This window comes from Mobula birostris, unplaced genomic scaffold (genome assembly GCF_030028105.1).
Source record: "Mobula birostris isolate sMobBir1 unplaced genomic scaffold, sMobBir1.hap1 scaffold_1231, whole genome shotgun sequence".
Lineage (NCBI taxonomy): Eukaryota > Metazoa > Chordata > Chondrichthyes > Myliobatiformes > Myliobatidae > Mobula > Mobula birostris.
Window position 1 is genome coordinate 488 of NW_027274272.1, and position 18,535 is coordinate 19,022.

At 44.0% G+C, this 18,535-nt stretch overlaps 1 protein-coding gene across 1 annotated transcript; it reads left to right on the forward strand.

Annotated features, from left to right (window-relative positions):
* The first annotated feature begins 7,137 nt into the window (after positions 1-7,137).
* Positions 7,138-17,251, forward strand: LOC140192370 (rap guanine nucleotide exchange factor 3-like). The gene is made up of 4 exons (XM_072250025.1): positions 7,138-7,198; positions 12,868-12,922; positions 16,145-16,207; positions 17,025-17,251. Exons 1-4 carry the CDS (start codon positions 7,196-7,198, stop codon positions 17,141-17,143), a joined length of 240 nt encoding a protein of 79 aa, XP_072106126.1. The 5' UTR covers positions 7,138-7,195; the 3' UTR covers positions 17,144-17,251.
* The last annotated feature ends 1,284 nt before the right edge of the window (positions 17,252-18,535 follow it).

Genomic DNA, 18,535 nt, shown 5'->3' on the forward strand with positions numbered 1-18,535 from the left:
GGAATAGGCCCCCTGCCGAAAATGTTGTGTCAAACCAATTAAATCTAGTAATTAAATGCCTTATCCTTTCTGCCTACCCAATGTCTACATCCCTCCATTCTTTGTACATTCACATGCCTAAGAGTCTCTTGAACATCCTCTGTTGTATCTGCTTCCACCACCACCCCTGGCAGCACATTCCAGGCATCCTGTGTAAAGAAAAAAGAAACTTGCCCCACACGTCTCCTGTGAATTTACCCCCTCTTACCTTAAATGCATGCTCTCTGATGTTAGATATTTCCACTCTGGGTAGAAAGATACCAGCTGTCATTCGATATCTATACCTGTCTTAATCTGAGAAACCTCTGTCAGGTCTTCCCTCAGACTGCACTGGTGTATCTCTAAATAAATAAATAGAGCAGAAAGACCAAAATAATTAGATATAGATAGTGTTCATGACCTATTCAGAAATCTGATGGTTGAGGGGAAGAAGCATTTCCTAAAATGTTGAGTGTATGTCATCAGGCTTCTGTACCTCCTCCCTGATGGTAGTAATGAGAAGAGGGCACATCCCAGATCATGAGGATCCTTAGTGATGGATGCCACCTTCTTGAGGTCCTGCCTCTTGCTGATGTTCTCGATGTTGGGGAGGTTTGTGCCTGTGATGGATGTGGCTGAGTTTACAACTATCTGCAGTCTCTTGTGATCCTCGGCATTGGAGCCTCCACACCAGGTGGTGATGCAACCAGTCTAAATACTCTCCACGGTACATCTCTAGAAAATTGTTTGAGTCTTTGGTGACACACCAAATCTCCTCAAACTCCTAATGAAATATAGCCACTGTTGGGCCTTCTTTGTAACTGCATCAATAAGTTGAGTCCAGGTTAGATTTTCAGAGATGTTGACACCCAGGAACTTGAAGCTGCTCACCCTTTCCACTGCTGACCCCTCAATGAGGACTGGTGTGCGTTCACTCAACTTCCCATTCCTGAAATCCACAATCAATTCCTGGTGTTACTGATGCTGACTGCAAGGTTGTTGTTGTGACATCGCTCAACCAGCTGATCCATCTCACCCCTGTACGCCTTCTTGTCACCATCTGAGATTCTGCCAGCAATAGTGGTGTCACTGCTGACTTTATAGAGGCTGTTCAAGCGGCACAGCTTTCTACCGCTGAACTCGGGATTTCTCTCCGTCCCAGCGGGTGCGTTCCATTACAGGGAAGCACATTGGTAGGAGCAGAGGGATGAGAGGTGCTGAGCCAAGACTGGGTTGTGGACCTTGTGGGTGAGCAAGAAAGGCTTGCTACCCCTCCTTCTCCTACCGACCCCTGGGAGGAGGTTGGTTTGTGAGATCTTGCTGTGTGTGTGTTGGTTTATTATTGTCACATATACTGAGATACGGTGAAAAGCTTGCCTTGTATACTGTTCACACAGATCAGATCATTACACAGTACATTGAGGTCGAATGAGAAGAAAAATAACAGAAAGCAGAATAAAGTGTTACAGTTACAGAGAACGTGCAGTCCAGGCAGACAATAATGTGCAAGGTCATAATGAGTGTGAGGCCAAGAGTCCATCTTATTGTACTAGGGGACCATTCAATAGCCTGATAACGGTGGCATAGAAGTTGTCCTTGAGGTGGTGGATTGTGCTTTCAGGTTCTTGTATCTTCTGCCTAATGGGAGGGGAGAGAATAAACAGTCCACTCTGATGCATTTCGACTGCTAATCAGGGACTTCAATCAGGCTTGTCTGAAGAAATCTCTGCCCAATTATCATCAGCATACAAACTGCAGCACCAGTGTTCCCAATTGGATACGATAGGGTCTTTTAAGAGACTCTCGATAGGTACATGGAGCTTAGAAAAATAGAGGGCTATAGGTAACCCCAGGTAACTTCTAAGGTAAGTACATGTTCGGCATAGCATTGTGGGCCGAAGGGCTTGTATTGTGCTGTAGTTTTCTATGTTTCTAACACACTCAATCACTGCTATACTATGATAAGGAATACCAACCGTTCCATCCCAGACCACATTTTGGGAAGTGTAATCACTTGGCTCTATCTACCTGCATACAGGCAGAGGCTAAAGAACGAGGCTCCAGAGATTAGGACAACAAAGAGGTGGTCGCGGGAGGCAGAGGGGGGGCCGTGATCAAGGACTCATAAGAGGATCTGAATGGATACACCATGGTTGTAACAGACTTTAATTAAGACAGTTGTAGATGAGTGTGCCATCACAGAATCATTCAGAGTCTTCCCTGGATAAACCATGAGATCCACAATCTGCTGAAGCCCAGATCAGAAGCATTCAGGTCTGGCAACCAAGAAAGTTACAAGAGGTCCAGGTACAATCTCAGGAAAGCCATCTCACAGGTGAAGTTGTAATTCAGGACTAAACTTGAATCAACAAAGGGTGCTCGACAGTTGTGGCAGGGCTTGAATACTATCACCTCTCATAAAGTTAAATCAAGTGACATAGGAGACAGCAGGGCTTTGCTTCCAGATGAGCTCAATGCCTTCTCTGCTCAAAACGTAGAGGTACCATCACAAATTCCCACACCCCCTGATGATTCTGTGATTTCAGTCCCTGAGGCTGATGTGTGATCATTTTTCAGGAGGGTGAACCATTAAAAGCATCCGGCACAGATGGGTTACCTGACCAGGTACTAAAGACCTGTTCTGGTCAACTGTTCACCGATATCTTTAACCTCACGCTTCAGCAGACTGAGGTACCCACCTGCTTCAAGCAGACTTCATTTGTACTGGTGCCTAAGAGGAACTTGGTGACCTGCCTCAATTCCTATGGCCCAGTAGCACCTACATCCACAGTGATGAAGTGTTTTGAGAGGTTGGTGATGAAACATATCAACTCCTGCCTGAGAAGCGACTTGGATCTACTCCAATTTGCCTACCGGAGCAACAGGTCCACAGCAGATGCCATCTCATTGGCTCCTCACTCAACCCTGGAACATCAAGATGCTCTTTATCGATTACTGCTCAACATTCAATACCTCATCCCCTCAAAACTAATCAATAAACTCCAAGACCTTGGGTACAATGCCTCTTTGTGCAACTGGATCCTCGATTTCCTCACTCGCAGACCCCAGTCAGTCCTGATTGGCAACAACATCTCCTCCACAATCTCCATCTGTACAGTGCACCACAAAACTGTGTGCTTAGCCCCCTGCTCTACTCACTTTACAATTATGACTGTGTGGCTAAACAGAGCTCCAATGCCATATTGAAGTTTGCTGATGTCACCACTGTCGTCGGCTGAATCAAAGGTGGTGATGAATCAGCACACAGGAGGGAGATGGAAAATCTGGCTGAGTGGTGCCACAACAACAACCTCTCACTCAATGTCAGCAAGAACAAAGAGCTATTTCAGGAGGAAACCAGAGGCCATTGAGCCAGTCCTCATTGGGAGACCAGAGGAGGACAGGGTCAGCAACTTTAAATTCCTCGGTAGTAGCCTTGGATGCAGAAAAAGCATTTGATAGATTGGAATGGGATTTTTTATTTAAAGTATTAGAAAAATATGGGTTAGGAACATCTTTTATAAATTGGATTAAAACTTTAAATTCTAACCCTAAGGCTAAAGTAGTGACAAACTCTCAAATTTCAACACCATTCCAGTTAAAAAGGTCAACTAGACAAGGTTGTCCACTATCACCTGCTTTATTTGTACTGGCGATAGAGCCATTAGCAGAACTAATCAGAATTGATCCAGATATTATGGGTTTTAGAGTTAATCAGGAGGAATATAAAATTAATCTTTTTGCCGATGATGTTTTGATCTACTTAACAAACCCACAACATTCGTTACATAAATTATCTTCTAGATTGGATGAATATGGGAAGGTATCAGGTTACAAAATAAATTGGGATAAAAGTGAAATTTTACCTCTTACTAAAGGAGACTATAGTCAATGTCGATTAGTAACCCAATTTAGATGGCCGGTAAATGGTATAAAGTATTTAGGTATAAGACTTGATAATGATGTAAAGAATTTATATAAATTTAATTATTTACCACTATTGAAAAAAATTCAAGAAGATTTTGACAAATGGATGATACTACCAATAACATTAGTAGGTAGAGTCAATGTTGTAAAAATGAATATATTTCCTAGATTACAGTATTTGTTTCAAACATTACCAATACAATTGCCACAGAAATTTTTTCAAGAGTTAAATAAATGTGTGAGAAAATTTCTTTGGAAAGGTAAAATGTCAAGAATATCATTGGAAAAATTGACATGTAAATTTGGGTTAGGAGGGTTACAACTTCCAAACTTTAAAAACTATTATAAAGCAAATCAACTTAGATTTATTGCATCTTTCTTCAATGATCAAAAACCAGCATGGATTAAAATAGAATTAGATAAGATAGGAGAAAATAGACCTGAAGATTTTATATATAAATGGGAATCTAAATGGATACGGGAAAAGAAAGAATCTCCTATATTAACACATTTGATTGACCTATGGAATAAGATAAATGTTGATAATGAAATACAGAAATCTCTATTAGCAAGGAGACCTTTGTTCCAAAACAGACTTATTCCTTTTACAATGGACAATCAACTTTTATATAATTGGTACCAAAAAGGGATTAAATTTATAGGAGATTGTTTTGAACGAGGTATATTGATGTCATTTGAACAATTAAAGGATAAATATAAAATATCAAATAATACTTTCTTTTGTTACTTTCAATTAAGGGCTTACTTAAAAGGTAAGCTGGGTCAAACAATGTTTTTGCCAAAACCTAATGAAATTGAAATTTTAATTCAAAAAGGGAAAATTAAAACATTTATTTCTTGTATGTATAATTTGATTCAAGAACAGACAATTAAACAAGGAACCCATAAGTCAAAGCAAAAATGGGAAACAGATCTGAATATTAATATTGATGAAACAAATTGGTCAAGACTTTGTCTTGACAGTATGACAAATACAATAAATGTTCGACTTAAATTAGTACAATATAATTTTTTACACCAATTATATATTACACCACAAAAAATAAATAGATTAAATTCAAATTTATCCAGTAAATGTTTTCGGTGTAATCAAGAAATTGGTACTTTTTTACATTCTACTTGGTCTTGTTTTAAAATTCAACCCTTTTGGATAAATTTAAGAGTCTTATTGGAACAAATTACTGGAACTCAACTTCCACATAACCCTGTATTATTTCTATTAGGTGATATTGAAGGGATAAAACTGAAACTTAAATTGAATAAATATCAGAAAGAATTTATAAAAATTGCATTGGCAGTAGCTAAGAAGACTATAGCAGTTACTTGGAAATCCGATTCGTATTTAAGTATGGATCGTTGGAATAATGAAATGGCTAGTTCTATTCCACTCGAAAAAATTACTTATAATTTAAGAGATAAATATGTAACATTTTTGAATATTTGGCGCCCTTATTTACAAAAGATAGGATGGCATATTTAAGTGCTCCGATAAAGACCTTGGTCCCTTGGGAAAAGTAATGAATAATTATACCAAATTTATTTTGAATCCCATGGAGCATGTGGAAACCTTCCAACACCCAGGCGGTTCTTTTCTTTCTTTTTCTCTTTTCTTTCCTTTTAGGTAGGACTATATATGGGGGGGGGGGGGAGGGTTGATTTTATCTTTTCATGTATTCTTTTTGAAAACTCAATAAAAATTATATTACAAAAAAAATTCCTCGGTGCTATAATTTCAGAAGATCTGTCCTGGGTCCAGCGTGCAAGTGCCATTAAGAAGAAAACACGGCAGTACCTCTACTCTGTTAGAAGTTTGCAAAGATTCAGCATGTCATGTAAATCTTTAACAGACTTCTATAGGTGTGTGGTGGAGAGTATATTGACTGGCTGCATCACAGCCTGGTATGGAAGCATCAATGGCCTTGAATGGAAAAGCTTACAAACAGTGGTGTATACGGCTCAGTCCATCACAGGTAAAGCCCTCCCCACCACTGAGCACATCTGCAAGGAGCACAGTAGCAGGAAAATATCATCCACTATCAAGGACCCCCACCATCCAGGCCATGCTCTCTTCTCGCTGCTGCCAACATGAAGGAGGTACAGGAGCCTCTGAACGCACACCATCAAATTCAGGAACAGGTATTACCCTTCAACCATCAGGCATTTGAAACAAAGGGGATAACTTCACTCACCCCATCACTGAAATGATTTAGACTCTGGGCTCACTTTCAAAGACTCTAGAACTTGTGTTCTCAATATTTATTGCTTACTCTTATTATTATGCTTTTTTCTTTTTTGCATTTGCACAGTTTGTTGTCTTTTGCACATTGGTTGTTTGTCCATCCTGTTGGGTGCAGTTTTTCATTGATTCTATTGTGTTTCTTTGTATTTACTGTGAATGCTCACAAGAAAACAAATCTCAGGGTAGTATATGGTGACGTACACAGTATATATTTGATAATAAATTTACTTTGAACTTTACACTCAACATCAATAAGATCAAGGAATTGATTGTGGACTTCAGGAAGGGAAAGTTGAGGGAAGACAAACCAGTCCTCATTGATGCAATGGAAAGGATGAGTAGTTTCAAGTTCCTGGGTGTCAACGTCTTTGAAGATCTATCCTGGGCCCAACATATTGATGCGATTACAAGCAGGCCCAACAGCAACTATATTTCATTCTGCGTTTGAGGAGATTTGGTTTGTCATCAAAAATACTTGCAGATTTCTACGGATATACCGTGGAGAGCATTCTAACTGGTTACATCACCACCTGGTATGGAGAGGCCACTGTACAGGATTGGAAAAGGCTGCAGAGGGATGCAAACTCAGCCAGTTCCATCATGGGCACTAGCCTCACCACCACTGAGGACATCACAGTGACTCAAGAAGGCAGAATCCAGCACTAAGGACAATCCCTCTTCTTATTGCTACCAGCAGGGAGGAGCACAGGAGCCTGAAGATACGCACACTTAATGTTTTAGGAACAGCTTCTTCCCCTCCACCATCAGATTTCTGAATAGTCCTCTTTTGCATTATTTATTTATTTTTAATTGTAACAAGTAATTTTTATGTCTTCACACTGTGCTGCTGTTATAAAACAACAAATTTCACAGCATATGTCAGTGATAATAAACCTGATTTTGATTCTGTTCTTGCTTGATTTTGCAGATATGACGTTTATTGAGGAGGGGAACAAGAGCTTAGTCCATTCGTTGGTGAATTTCGAGAAAATGGTGAGGACCCAGCTGGAGTTGACTTGGGAGAGAAGGCAGTTAGTTTATTATTGTCACAGAGACCATAGGATACAAGAGAAGAATTAGGCTATTCAGTGCAATGAGTCTGCTCCCCTATTCCATGATGATTGATTTATTATCCATCTTAACCCTTTTCCTCTGCCTTCTCCCCATAACCTTTCTTGCTCTGACTAATCAAGAAACTATCAACCTCCGCTTTAAATATACTCAGTGACTTGGCCTCCACAGCTGTCTGTGACAATGAATTCCACAGATTCACCACACTCTGGCTAAAAAAATTCCTCCTCTTCTGTGTTCTAAATAGACATCCTTCTATTCTGAAGCTGTGCCCTCTGGTCCATAGTAAACACCTTTGCTACGTCCACTCTATCTAGGCCTTTCAATATTCGACAGGTTTCAATGAGATCTCCCATCATTCTTCTAAACTCCAGTGAGTACAGGCCCAGGGCCATCAAATACTCCTCATACATTAACCCTTTCTTTCCTGGGATCACTCTCATGAACCTGGCTTAAGGCAAATTAGGGTGAATAAATCCTAGGATCTGACAAGGTGTTCACTTGGACCCTGTGGAAGGCAAATGCAAAAATTGCAGGTGCCTGAGCAGAGATACTTATATGATCCTTAGCGACTGGTGAGGTACCAGAGGGCTATAGGATAGCTAATGTCGTTCCACTTCAGTAGGACCAACCAGAGTAGGTCCAACACGGTTGGGCACTGAGGAGTGTGGTAGAACAAAGGGATCTGGGAAAAACAGTCCATAATTCATTGAAAGTGGTGACACAGGAAGATAGGGTCATAAAAAAAGCGTTTGGCATATTGGCCTTCATAAATCAAAGTACTGAGTACAGGAGATGGGATACTATGTTGAAGTTGTATAAGATGTTGGTGAGGCCTAATTTGGGGTATTTTGTGCAGTTTAATCACCTACCTAAAAAGAAAGATGTAAATAAGGTTGAAACAGTACAGAGAAAATTTACAAGGATCTTGCTGGGTCTGGAGGACCTGAGTTATAAGGAAAGATTGAATAGGTTAGGACTTTATTCCTAGGAATGTAGAAGATTGAGAGGAGATTTGATGGAGGTATTAGAATTATGAGGGGTATAGATAGGGTAAATGCAAGCAGGCTTTTTCCACTGAGGTTGGATAGGGCTACAACTAGAAGTCATAGGTTAAGGGTGAAAAGTGAAAAGTTTAAGGGGGACATGAGGGGAAACTTCTTCACTCTGAGGGTTGAGAGAGTGTGGAACAAGCTTCCAGCACAAGTGGTGCATGCAAGCTCAATTTCAACGTTCAAGAGAAGTTTGGATAGGTACATGGATAGTAGGGGATATGGAGGGCTATGGTCCCAGTGAAGGTCAATGGGACTAGGCTGTTTAAATGTTTTGGCATGGACTAGTTGGGCCGAAGGGCCTGTTTCTGTGCTGTACTTTTTTATGACTCTATAACCTCCTCTTGACCCTTTCCGATGCCAGCACATCCTTTCTTAGATAAGAGACCCAAAATTGCTCAGAATACTCCAAGTGCAGTCTGACCAATGCCTTAAAAAGCTTCAGCATTACATCCTTGCTTTAATATTCTAGTCCTCTTGAAATGAATGCTAACATTGCATTTGCCTTCCTTACCCCTGACTCATCCTGCAAGTTAACATTTAGGAAATCCTGCACGAGGACTTTCAAGTCCCTTTGCATCTCGTATTTTTCAATTTTCTCCATTTAGAAAATACACTATGCCTTTATACCAAACTTCCCCTCACTGTATTCCATCTACCACTTTTTTACCTATTCTTCTAACCTGTTCAAGTCCTTCGGTAAACTCTCTGCCCCTCCACCTGTCTTCGTATCATCCACAGATTTGGCCACAAAGCCATCAATCCCAGCATCCAAATCATTGACCTATAACATGAAAAGAAGCCATCCCAATACTGACCATTGCAGAACACTACTAGTTACCAGCAGCCTATCAGAAAAGGCCCCCTTTATATCGACTCATGACTCTTGCCAGTCAGCCAATCTTCTATCCATGCTAGTATCTGTCTTGTAATATCGTGGGCTGTTACCTTGACCATAAAACATAGGAGCAGAATTAGGCTGTTTGGCCCATCAAGCCTGTTCCGCCATTACATCATGGCCGATTTATTATTCCTCTCAATCTCATTCTCCTGCCTTCTCCCTGTAACTTTTGACGCTCTTGCTAATCAAGAACCTATCAACCTCTGCTTTAAATATAACAATGACTTGCCTCCACAGCCGTCTGTGGCAATGAATTCCACAGATTCACTACCCTTTTTCTCATTAGAGCAATCTCATAAATATCCTATTCTGTGCAACCTCTTCTGTATGTCAGTATCCTAAGTCTAGGCGACATCATGTGAAAGGAAAATCATGTCTGACGAATCTCATAGAATTTTTTGAGGATGTAACTAGTAGAGTGGATAGGGGAGAACCAGTGGATGTGGTATATTTGGATTTTCAAAAGGCTTTTGACAAGGTCCCACACAGGAGATTAGTGTGCAAACTTAAAGCACACGGTATTGGGGGTAAGGTATTGGTGTGGGTGGAGAGTTGGTTAGCAGACAGGAAGCAAAGAGTGGGAATAAACGGGACCTTTTCAGAATGGCAGGCGGTGACTAGTGGGGTACCGCAAGGCTCAGTGCTGGGACCCCAGTTGTTTACAATATATATTAATGACTTGGATGAGGGAATTAAATGCAACATCTCCAAGTTTGCGGATGACACAAAGCTGGGTGGCAGTGTTAGCTGTGAGGAGGATGCTAAGAGGATGCGGGGTGACTTGGATAGGTTGGGTGAGTGGGCAAATTCATGGCAGATGCAATTTAATGTGGAGAAATGTGAGGTTATCCACTTTGGTGGCAAAAATAGGAAAACAGATTATTATCTGAATGGTGGCCGATTAGGAAAAGGGGAGGTGCAACGAGACCTGGGTGTCATTATACACCAGTCATTGAAAGTGGGCATGCAGGTACAGCAGGCGGTGAAAAAGGCGAATGGTATGCTGGCATTTATAGCGAGAGGATTTGAGTACAGGAGCAGAGAGGTACTACTGCAGTTGTACAAGGCCTTGGTGAGACCACACCTGGAGTATTGTGTGCAGTTTTGGTCCCCTAATCTGAGGAAAGACATCCTTGCCATAGAGGGAGTACAAAGAAGGTTCACCAGATTGATTCCTGGGATGGCAGGACTTTCATATGATGAAAGACTGGATGAACTGGGCTTGTACTCGTTGGAATTTAGAAGATTGAGGGGGGATCTGATTGAAACGTATAAGATCCTAAAGGGATTGGACAGGCTAGATGCAGGAAGATTGTTCCCGATGTTGGGGAAGTCCAGATCGAGGGGTCACAGTTTGGGGATAAAGGGGAAGCCTTTTAGGACCGAGATTTGGAAAAACTTCTTCACACAGAGAGTGGTGAATCTGTGGAATTCTCTGCCACAGGAAACAGTTGAGGCCAGTTCATTGGCTATATTTAAAAGGGAGTTAGATATGGCCCTTGTGGCTACGGGGGTCAGGGGGTATGGAGGGAAGGCTGGGGCGGGGTTCTGAGTTGGATGATCAGCCATGATCATACTGAATGGCGGTGCAGGCTCGAAGGGCCGAATGGCCTACTCCTGCACCTATTTTCTATGTTTCTATGTTTCTATCCTGGTAAATCTTTGCTGCATTCTTTTTAGTTTAATGAAATTTTTCCAACAGCACGGTGGCCAAAACTGTCTACAGTACTGCGAGTGTTACAGTTAAAGAAAGTGCAGTGCAGGTAGACAATGAGGTGCAAGGGCCACCACGAGGCAGGTTGTGAGGTCAAGAGTCCAACTTATTGTACAATGGGACTATCCAATTGTCTTATAATAGCGGGGTGGAAGTTGTCCTTGAGCTTGTCTGTAGCATGCTGAGCTGTTTCCACAACTCTCTGCTGTTTTTTTTTCGGTCTTGGCCAGTTCTCAGAAACATAGAACAGAACAGCAAAGGAATACGCCCATTGGTCCACAATGTCTCTGCTGAATATAATGCTGAATGATACCTCATTTCTTCAGCCTACACACTGTCCATATCCCTCCATTCCTTGCATATCTGTGAGCCTATCTAACAGCCACTTAAACGCCTCTATCGTATTTGTCTCCACCACCACTCCCGGCAGCACATTCCAGGCACCCACCTCTTCCTGTGTTAAAAACTTGTCCCGCACATCTTCTTTGAACTTACTCCCTCTCACCTTAAATACATTCCTGATGTTATTAGATATTTCCACCACGGGGAAAAGATACTAGCTGTCTACTCTACTTATGCCTCTCATAATCTTATAAGCCTCCATCACAGGAGTTACCAACCTGGGGTACACAGAGCCCTTGCTTAATGGTATTGGTCCATGGCATTAAAAAGGTTAGGAACCCCTGCTCTCTCAGGTCTCCCCTCAGCCTCTGTTGCTCCAGAGAAAACAACACAAGTTTGTCCAACCTCTCCTCACGCTCTCTAATCCAGGCAACATCCTGGTGAACTTCTTCTGCACTCTCTCCAAAGCCCCCACCCCCTTCCTGTAATGAGGCATACAGAACTTAATGCAATGCTCCAGATGTGGCCTCACCAGAGTTTTATAAAACTGCCACGTATGTTAATTTAAAGTTGTATAAGATGTTGGTGAAGCCTAATTTGGAGTATTGTGTGCAGTTCTGGTCACCTACCTACAGGACATTTATGAATAACCTTGAAAGAGTGCAGAGAAAACTTACAAGGATGTTGCCGGGACTTGAGGACCTGAGTTATCGGGAAAGGTTGAATCGGTTAGGACTTCATTTCCTGGGGTGCAGGAGATTGAGGGGAGATCTGATAGAGGTATACAAAATTATGAGGGGTATAGATGGGTAAGTACAAGCAGGCTTTTTCCATTGAGGTTGGATGAGACTGGAACTAGGAGGTGATGGGTTTGAGGGGAACATTGTAGAGAACTTCTTCACTCAGATGGTGGTGAGGGTGTGGAACGAGCTGCCAGCGGAACTGGTGGATGCGGGATCAATTTCAACATTTATAATAAGGGAAATATAGTTAAGTACATGGGTAGTAGGGGTATAGTGGGCCATGATCCAGGTGCAGGTCAATCGGACTAGGCAGAATAATAGTTTGGCCTGGACTAGATGGGCTGAAGGGGCTGTTGTTTCACTGTAGTGTTCTTTGATGCTAAGATAAGGAGGAATTTCTTCGGCCAGAGGGTAGTGAGTCTGCGGGATTTGCTGTCATGGGGTGGGGGGCAGTGGATAGAAAGTCATTGAATATGTGGAAAGCAGAAATGGATGGGTTCTTGATCGATGAGGGGAGATGGTGGTGGAGAACGAGAAAATAACTCAACCATGATTCAATAGCGGAAGAGAGTCAATGAGCCAAATGGCAATGTTCTTCTATATCTTGTGGTCTTCTGCAAAGGGCACTGAGGAGGAAGTGCCACGCTAGGGGGGAGGGAGGAGTCGTGGCGAGGGGTTAGTGCCACACTGTGTTGGGGGTAGCAAGGAGGGAGCACCTTGCTGTGGGGGGGGGGGAGGCGCGGCAAATAGGCAGCGATGCATGTGGGAGGTTAGAACCGCGCTGTGGCAGGGCCATGAGGAGGGAGCACTACCTGTTACTAACCCTCTCCCCTTTGCAGAGAATGTGCGCACAAGTTGCCCGCTTCCACCGAGATTGTCGACGAAATTACCAAGGTGAGAAGTTTACTCCAGACCATCCCTAGTGGAAGCTGGGGGTTGCATTTCATCCTGAGGAAGAGATCATAAGACATAGGAGCAGAATTAGGCCATTCACTCCATCGAGTCTTTTCCACCATTCCATCATGGCTGATTTATTTTCCCTCTCAACCCCATTCTCCTGTCTTCTCACTGTAACCTTTGATGCCCTGACTAATCAAGAACTTATTAACCTCCACTTTAAATATACCCAATGACTTGGCCTCCATGGCCACCTGTGAAAATGAATTCCACAGATTTGCCACCCTCTGGCTAAAGAAATTCCTCCTCTTCTCTGTATTAAAGGGATGTCCTTCTATAATGAGACTGTGTCCTCTGGTCCTTGACTCACCTACTATAGGGAGCGTCTTCTTCACGTCCACTCTATCAAGACCTTTCAATATTTGGTAGGTTTCAATGAGATTCCCCCCTCATTCTTCTAAACTCCAGTGAATACAGGCCCAGAGCCATCGAACGCTCCTATGTTAACCTTTTAATTCCCAGGTAAATTTTCATGAACCTCTTCTGGACCCCCTCCAATGCTGGCACATCCTTTCTTGGATATCGTGCCCAAAACTGCTCACATTATATGTGGTCTGACACATTTGACAACCTGCGAGCTCTTGGAACAGAGGTTGTCCTCCCTATATGAGGTACAGGCAGGTCCTGGTGTCTCTCCCAGGCGACAGAGGTGCTGGAGCCTGTTCAACCCCTCCTCTCCAGGCACATCCTTCCCCACCATTGGTAGTACCTACAAGAGGCACTGCCTCAAGAAGGTGACATCATAGAGTGACAGGGCACCACAGCACTGAAACAGGCCCTTTGCCCCAGCCTGGTTTTCTACTTACAGATGGACCTAAGCCTTCCATAACACTCCCGTCCATGCACTTATCTAAGCTTCTGTTGAAATCAAGCCTGCATCCATCAGTTATGCTGGTGAAAGTGTGGAATGTCCATAGTGTTTTCTTGGCAAAGTACAGAAGTAGATTACCAGGCCTTTCTTCCGCACAGATACTGCTGCTGTCCATGTGGGGACCCGGCTGGGTTTGAACTCAGGACCATCCGCCTCGAAGTCCAGTGCTGATGCCACTACGCCACTGGCAGGCCTATATATGTATATATTTGGTTCATAATATGTATACCTCCATAAGATCTCCCCTCACTCTCCTACGCTCCAGGGAATAAAGTCCTAACCTGGTCAACCTTTCCCTATAACTCGGGCCTCAAGTCCTGACAACATACTTGTAAATTTTCTTTGTACTCTTTCAAACTCATCGATATCTTTCCTGTAGGTAGGTGACCAGAACTGCACACAAATTCAGGTTCACCAACGTCTTGCACAACTTCAACATAATATCCCAACTCCTGAACTCACTACTCTGATTTATGAAAGCCGATGAGCCAAAAGCTCTCCTGTTTACCCTATCTACATATGAAATGACTTTCAAGGAATTATGGATCTGTATTCCCAGATCCCTCTGTTTTGCTGCACTCCTTAGTGCCCTACCGCTCACCGTGCAAGTCCTAGGCTTGTTTGTCCTTCCAAATTGGAATGCTTCATACTTGATTGCAATAACATTTTGAATGCACAAGAGCACAAGAATCTGCAAAGAGTAGTGGACTCTGCTCTGTACATCATGGGCAGATCCCTCCCCACCATCAGTAGTGTCTACAGGAGGTGTTGCCTTAAGAAGGCAACATCCATCATCAAAGATCTCCACTATCTTCTCACAGCTCCCATCGGACAGGAGGTACAGAAGCCTGAAGTCCCACATCACCAGGTTCAGGAACAGCTACTTCCCTTCAACCATTCAGTTCCTGAACCAACCAGCACAACCCTAATTACTTCTTCCGTACAGCAACACTATGATCACTCTGCATTACAATGGATTTTGCTCTAATGAGTTCTTCCTTGTACGAAATTGTATATATGTTTTTCCTGCAAGTGCTGCTAATCTGATGCTCTGTGCCAGTGATGCCGCTGCAAGTAAGATTTTCACTGCACCTGTGCACACATGGACTTGTGCATGTGTGCACTAATCTCCACTTTGTCTTGTGTTACGGGGAGTGTGGGCAAAATTCCAACAACTCTCACCATCCATGAGAGAATCTATCTGTCCCTAACAGGGAAGGGTATTATTATGAGCTCCCTCATCATTAACTTTGAAGTCACATTACCTCTCCACAGTCTACAGGTCAGGAGTGTGATAGAACACTCCCTACTTGCCCGGGTGGAGTTAGTCCATTTACTCCACATCCACCACATTATCTTTCCACTGTCTACAGGTCAGGAGTGTGATGCAAACTCCTCATTTGCCTGGGGTGAGTGTGGCTGTAACAACCCTCGAGAACCTTGACACCACCCAGGGCAAAGCATGCTGCTCTATCAGCACCCTTTTCTTTCACCACCTGCACACAGTGACACAGTGACTGCAGCATGCACCGTCTACAAAAATCCCCCAGTCACTCGCTAAGGCTACTCCGACAGAATCTCCAAAATCTCCCACCCAGGAGGAGAGGGTAATGGTGCAGAGGAGCACTGCCTGCCACGGAAAGATATCAACCCTTCTATCACTGTACAATTCCCAGGAAAACTCTCCCTGCCAGTGTGGAAAAATAACACTCCCATTCTGACTTTTGTCCATGGCCTCCTCTACTGCCACGATGAAGCCAAACTTGGGGTGGAGGAGCAACAACTCATATTCCATCTGGGTAGCCTCCAACCTCTGGTAATTTCTTCCCCCACCCCTTCTTTTTCCATTCCCCATTTTGGTTTCCCTCTCACCCCTCATCTTCTCTTACCTGCCCATCACCACCTCCTCAGTCCCCTCCTCCTTCCCTTTCTCCTGTGCTCCACTCTCCTATCAGATTCCTCCTTCTTCAGCCCTTTACCTTTTCCACCCATCACCTCCCAGCTTCGCACTTCATCCCCCTTCCACACCCATCCACCTTCCTCCTCACTTGGCCTCAACTATCAGCTTGTACTTCTTCCCTCCCCCCACCTAATTCTGGATTCTGCCCACGTCCTTTCCTGTCCTGATGAAGGGGCTTGGTCCAAGCCTTCATTCCCTTCCATAGATGCTGCCTGACCCGCTCAGCTCGTCCAGCATTTTTGTGTTTGTTGCTCTGGATTTCCAGCATCTGCAGAATTTCTTGTGTGTTTATGAATCAATGGATTTTTATCTTCCTCAACTGCTACAGGCCCAGGTCAGAAATCGATTTCAGACTCTCAGCTCGACACACCGTGTAAAAGATACTCGACAGGTAAGACCAGAAGACAACTGGAGCTGAGTCCACCTCATTCTCCCTTAGCCCCCTCATCGATCAAGAAGGTGTCCATCTCTGCCTTCAACACACCCAGTAACTTGCCTCTACAGCCCTCTGTAGCAACGAATCCCACAAATTCACCTCACTCTGGCTGAAGAAATTCTGCTGTCACATTAAGAACATAGAACATTACAGCACAGTCGAGTCCCTTAGGCTGACAATGTTGCAATGACCTTTCAACCTACTTCAAGATCACTCTGACCCTTCCCTTTGTTTTTCTTTCATGCATGTGCCTATCTAGGAATCTCTTAAATGTCCCTAGTGTATCTGCCTCTACCAGCACCCCTGGCAGTGAGTTCCAGGCATTTACCATTCTCTGTGTAAAAACACCTACCTCTGACATCTCCTCTATCTATGCTTCTTATCCATGCCTCGTGAGGGGCATCCCATCGTTCTGAGGTCGTGCCCTCGGATCCTGGACTCCCACTGATGGGGATATTCTCCCTATGTCTCCTCTCTGCAGGCCTTTCAGTATTTGAGAGATTTCAGTGAGATTCCCTCAACCTCCCTCATCCTTCTGAACTCTACCAAGCACAATCACAGATACATCAAATGCTCATCGTTCTTTCAGATTTTTTTTAGACAACTAGTTTCTAGTGACTGAAACACCGTCAGCAGGGAACACCGCACTGTGTGAGGGGCATTGAGGCGTGAGCACCCTGCTGCAGGATGCACGGTGAAGGAGGAGTGCTACGCTATGGGAAGCGGTGGGAGAGAGAGGAGATTTAACAGTGGAACATTCCTGCTCTTTCAGCCTCTGCGCAGACCCTCTCAGCCAAGGGAAACCTCGGTGTCCCGTGGGACCTGCGAGAGCTAAAGGCCATAGACAATGAACAGATCCTGTTCCAGCTGTCCCGTGAACTGGAGCCCTGACACCTCGCTGACATCAGTGACACACACCCCGACCCACTCCCTCTGATCAGAGGTTGGGTATGTGGGTGCAACATTTGGGGAGGGGGGCGAAGAGGGAGAGGGTGGAGGTAGAGGAGGAGGAGAAGGGAGGGGTAGGGAGAGGGGGAGGGAGGTAAGGAGAGGGAGGGGTAGGGAGAGAGAGATAGAAAGAAGTGATGGGAGAGTCAACAGGGTGGTGGTGTAAGAGAGACAGAATGGCCCCAATGAAGTTGAGTTATGTTGTGTTCATAGTGAGTGCAGTCCCCTTGTTAGGGCTCAGCTGGGGAGGAGGTGTTGGGGGTAAAATGGAGACTTGTGGGCAACTGGGAAGAGGGAGCATTGGGGAGAGGAGTGGAGAACATTTTGCTTATTTCATGCTTATGCACTGTGTATTTATAATAAAGACTTTATTTTTGAAAAGTAATCTTATCTTTAATTTCACAGAGCAGTACAGCACAGATACAGGCCCTTTGGTCCAAACAGTCCATGCTGACCCTGCTAGACTCAATTTCCTGCATTCAGCCCATAACCCTCCAAGCCCCTCCCCACCATGTACCTCTCCAAGTGCTTCTGAAACGACACAATTGTACCTGCCTCAGCCACTTCCTCTGGCAGCTCCTTCCATAAACTCACCACCCTGTATGCGGAAAAAACTACCCCTCAGGTCCCTTTTAAATCTTTCCCCTCTCATCTTAAACCTACGGCTCTGAGTTTTGTACTCCCTTACCCTGGGGAGAAGACTGTTACTGTCCACCTTCTCTTTGCTCCTCACATTTTTAACCGTTTCTATAATGTCCCCCCTATTCTCCTACATTCCACAGAATAAAGACCGAGCCTGAACAATGTCTCCCTATAACTCAGACCCTCTCGACCCGCTGAACAACCTCTCCCTATAACTCAGACCCTCTCGACCCTCTGAACAACCTCTCCCTATAACTCAGACCTTCTGGGGTGACTCTCCTCTCGCCCTTTCCAGTTTACCCACATCTTTGCTACGACAGGGTGACCAGAAACTGTACACAGTACTCCCAGTGTGCTCCCTCCATCGACTCGTACAACTGCAACATAATGTGCCAACTCCTGACTATTGAAGGCCAGCGTGCCAGACAGTTTCACCCCCCTGTCTACCTGTGACACCACTCCACTCTCAACGAATGATACACTTGTACTCCTCGGTCCCTCTGTTCCATCAACTCCCCTGGTACTACGAATGTGTCGTGGGGTGGAGGGAAACACAAGTCCTACGGAGATCACAGGAACACAGGCCTTTGACCCACGATGTCGTACTGAAGTTTTCACTTACACCAACATCGATCTAACCCTTACCTCCCACATAGCCCTCCATTTTTCTTCCATCCATGTGCTATCATTCAA

Coding starts and splice junctions, on each gene's coding strand:
- LOC140192370 (XM_072250025.1), top strand. Junction 12,923..16,144: donor TTGTCGACGAAATTACCAAG/GTGAGAAGTTTA, acceptor CAACTGCTACAG/GCCCAGGTCAGAAATCGATT. Junction 16,208..17,024: donor GTGTAAAAGATACTCGACAG/GTAAGACCAGAA, acceptor CTGCTCTTTCAG/CCTCTGCGCAGACCCTCTCA.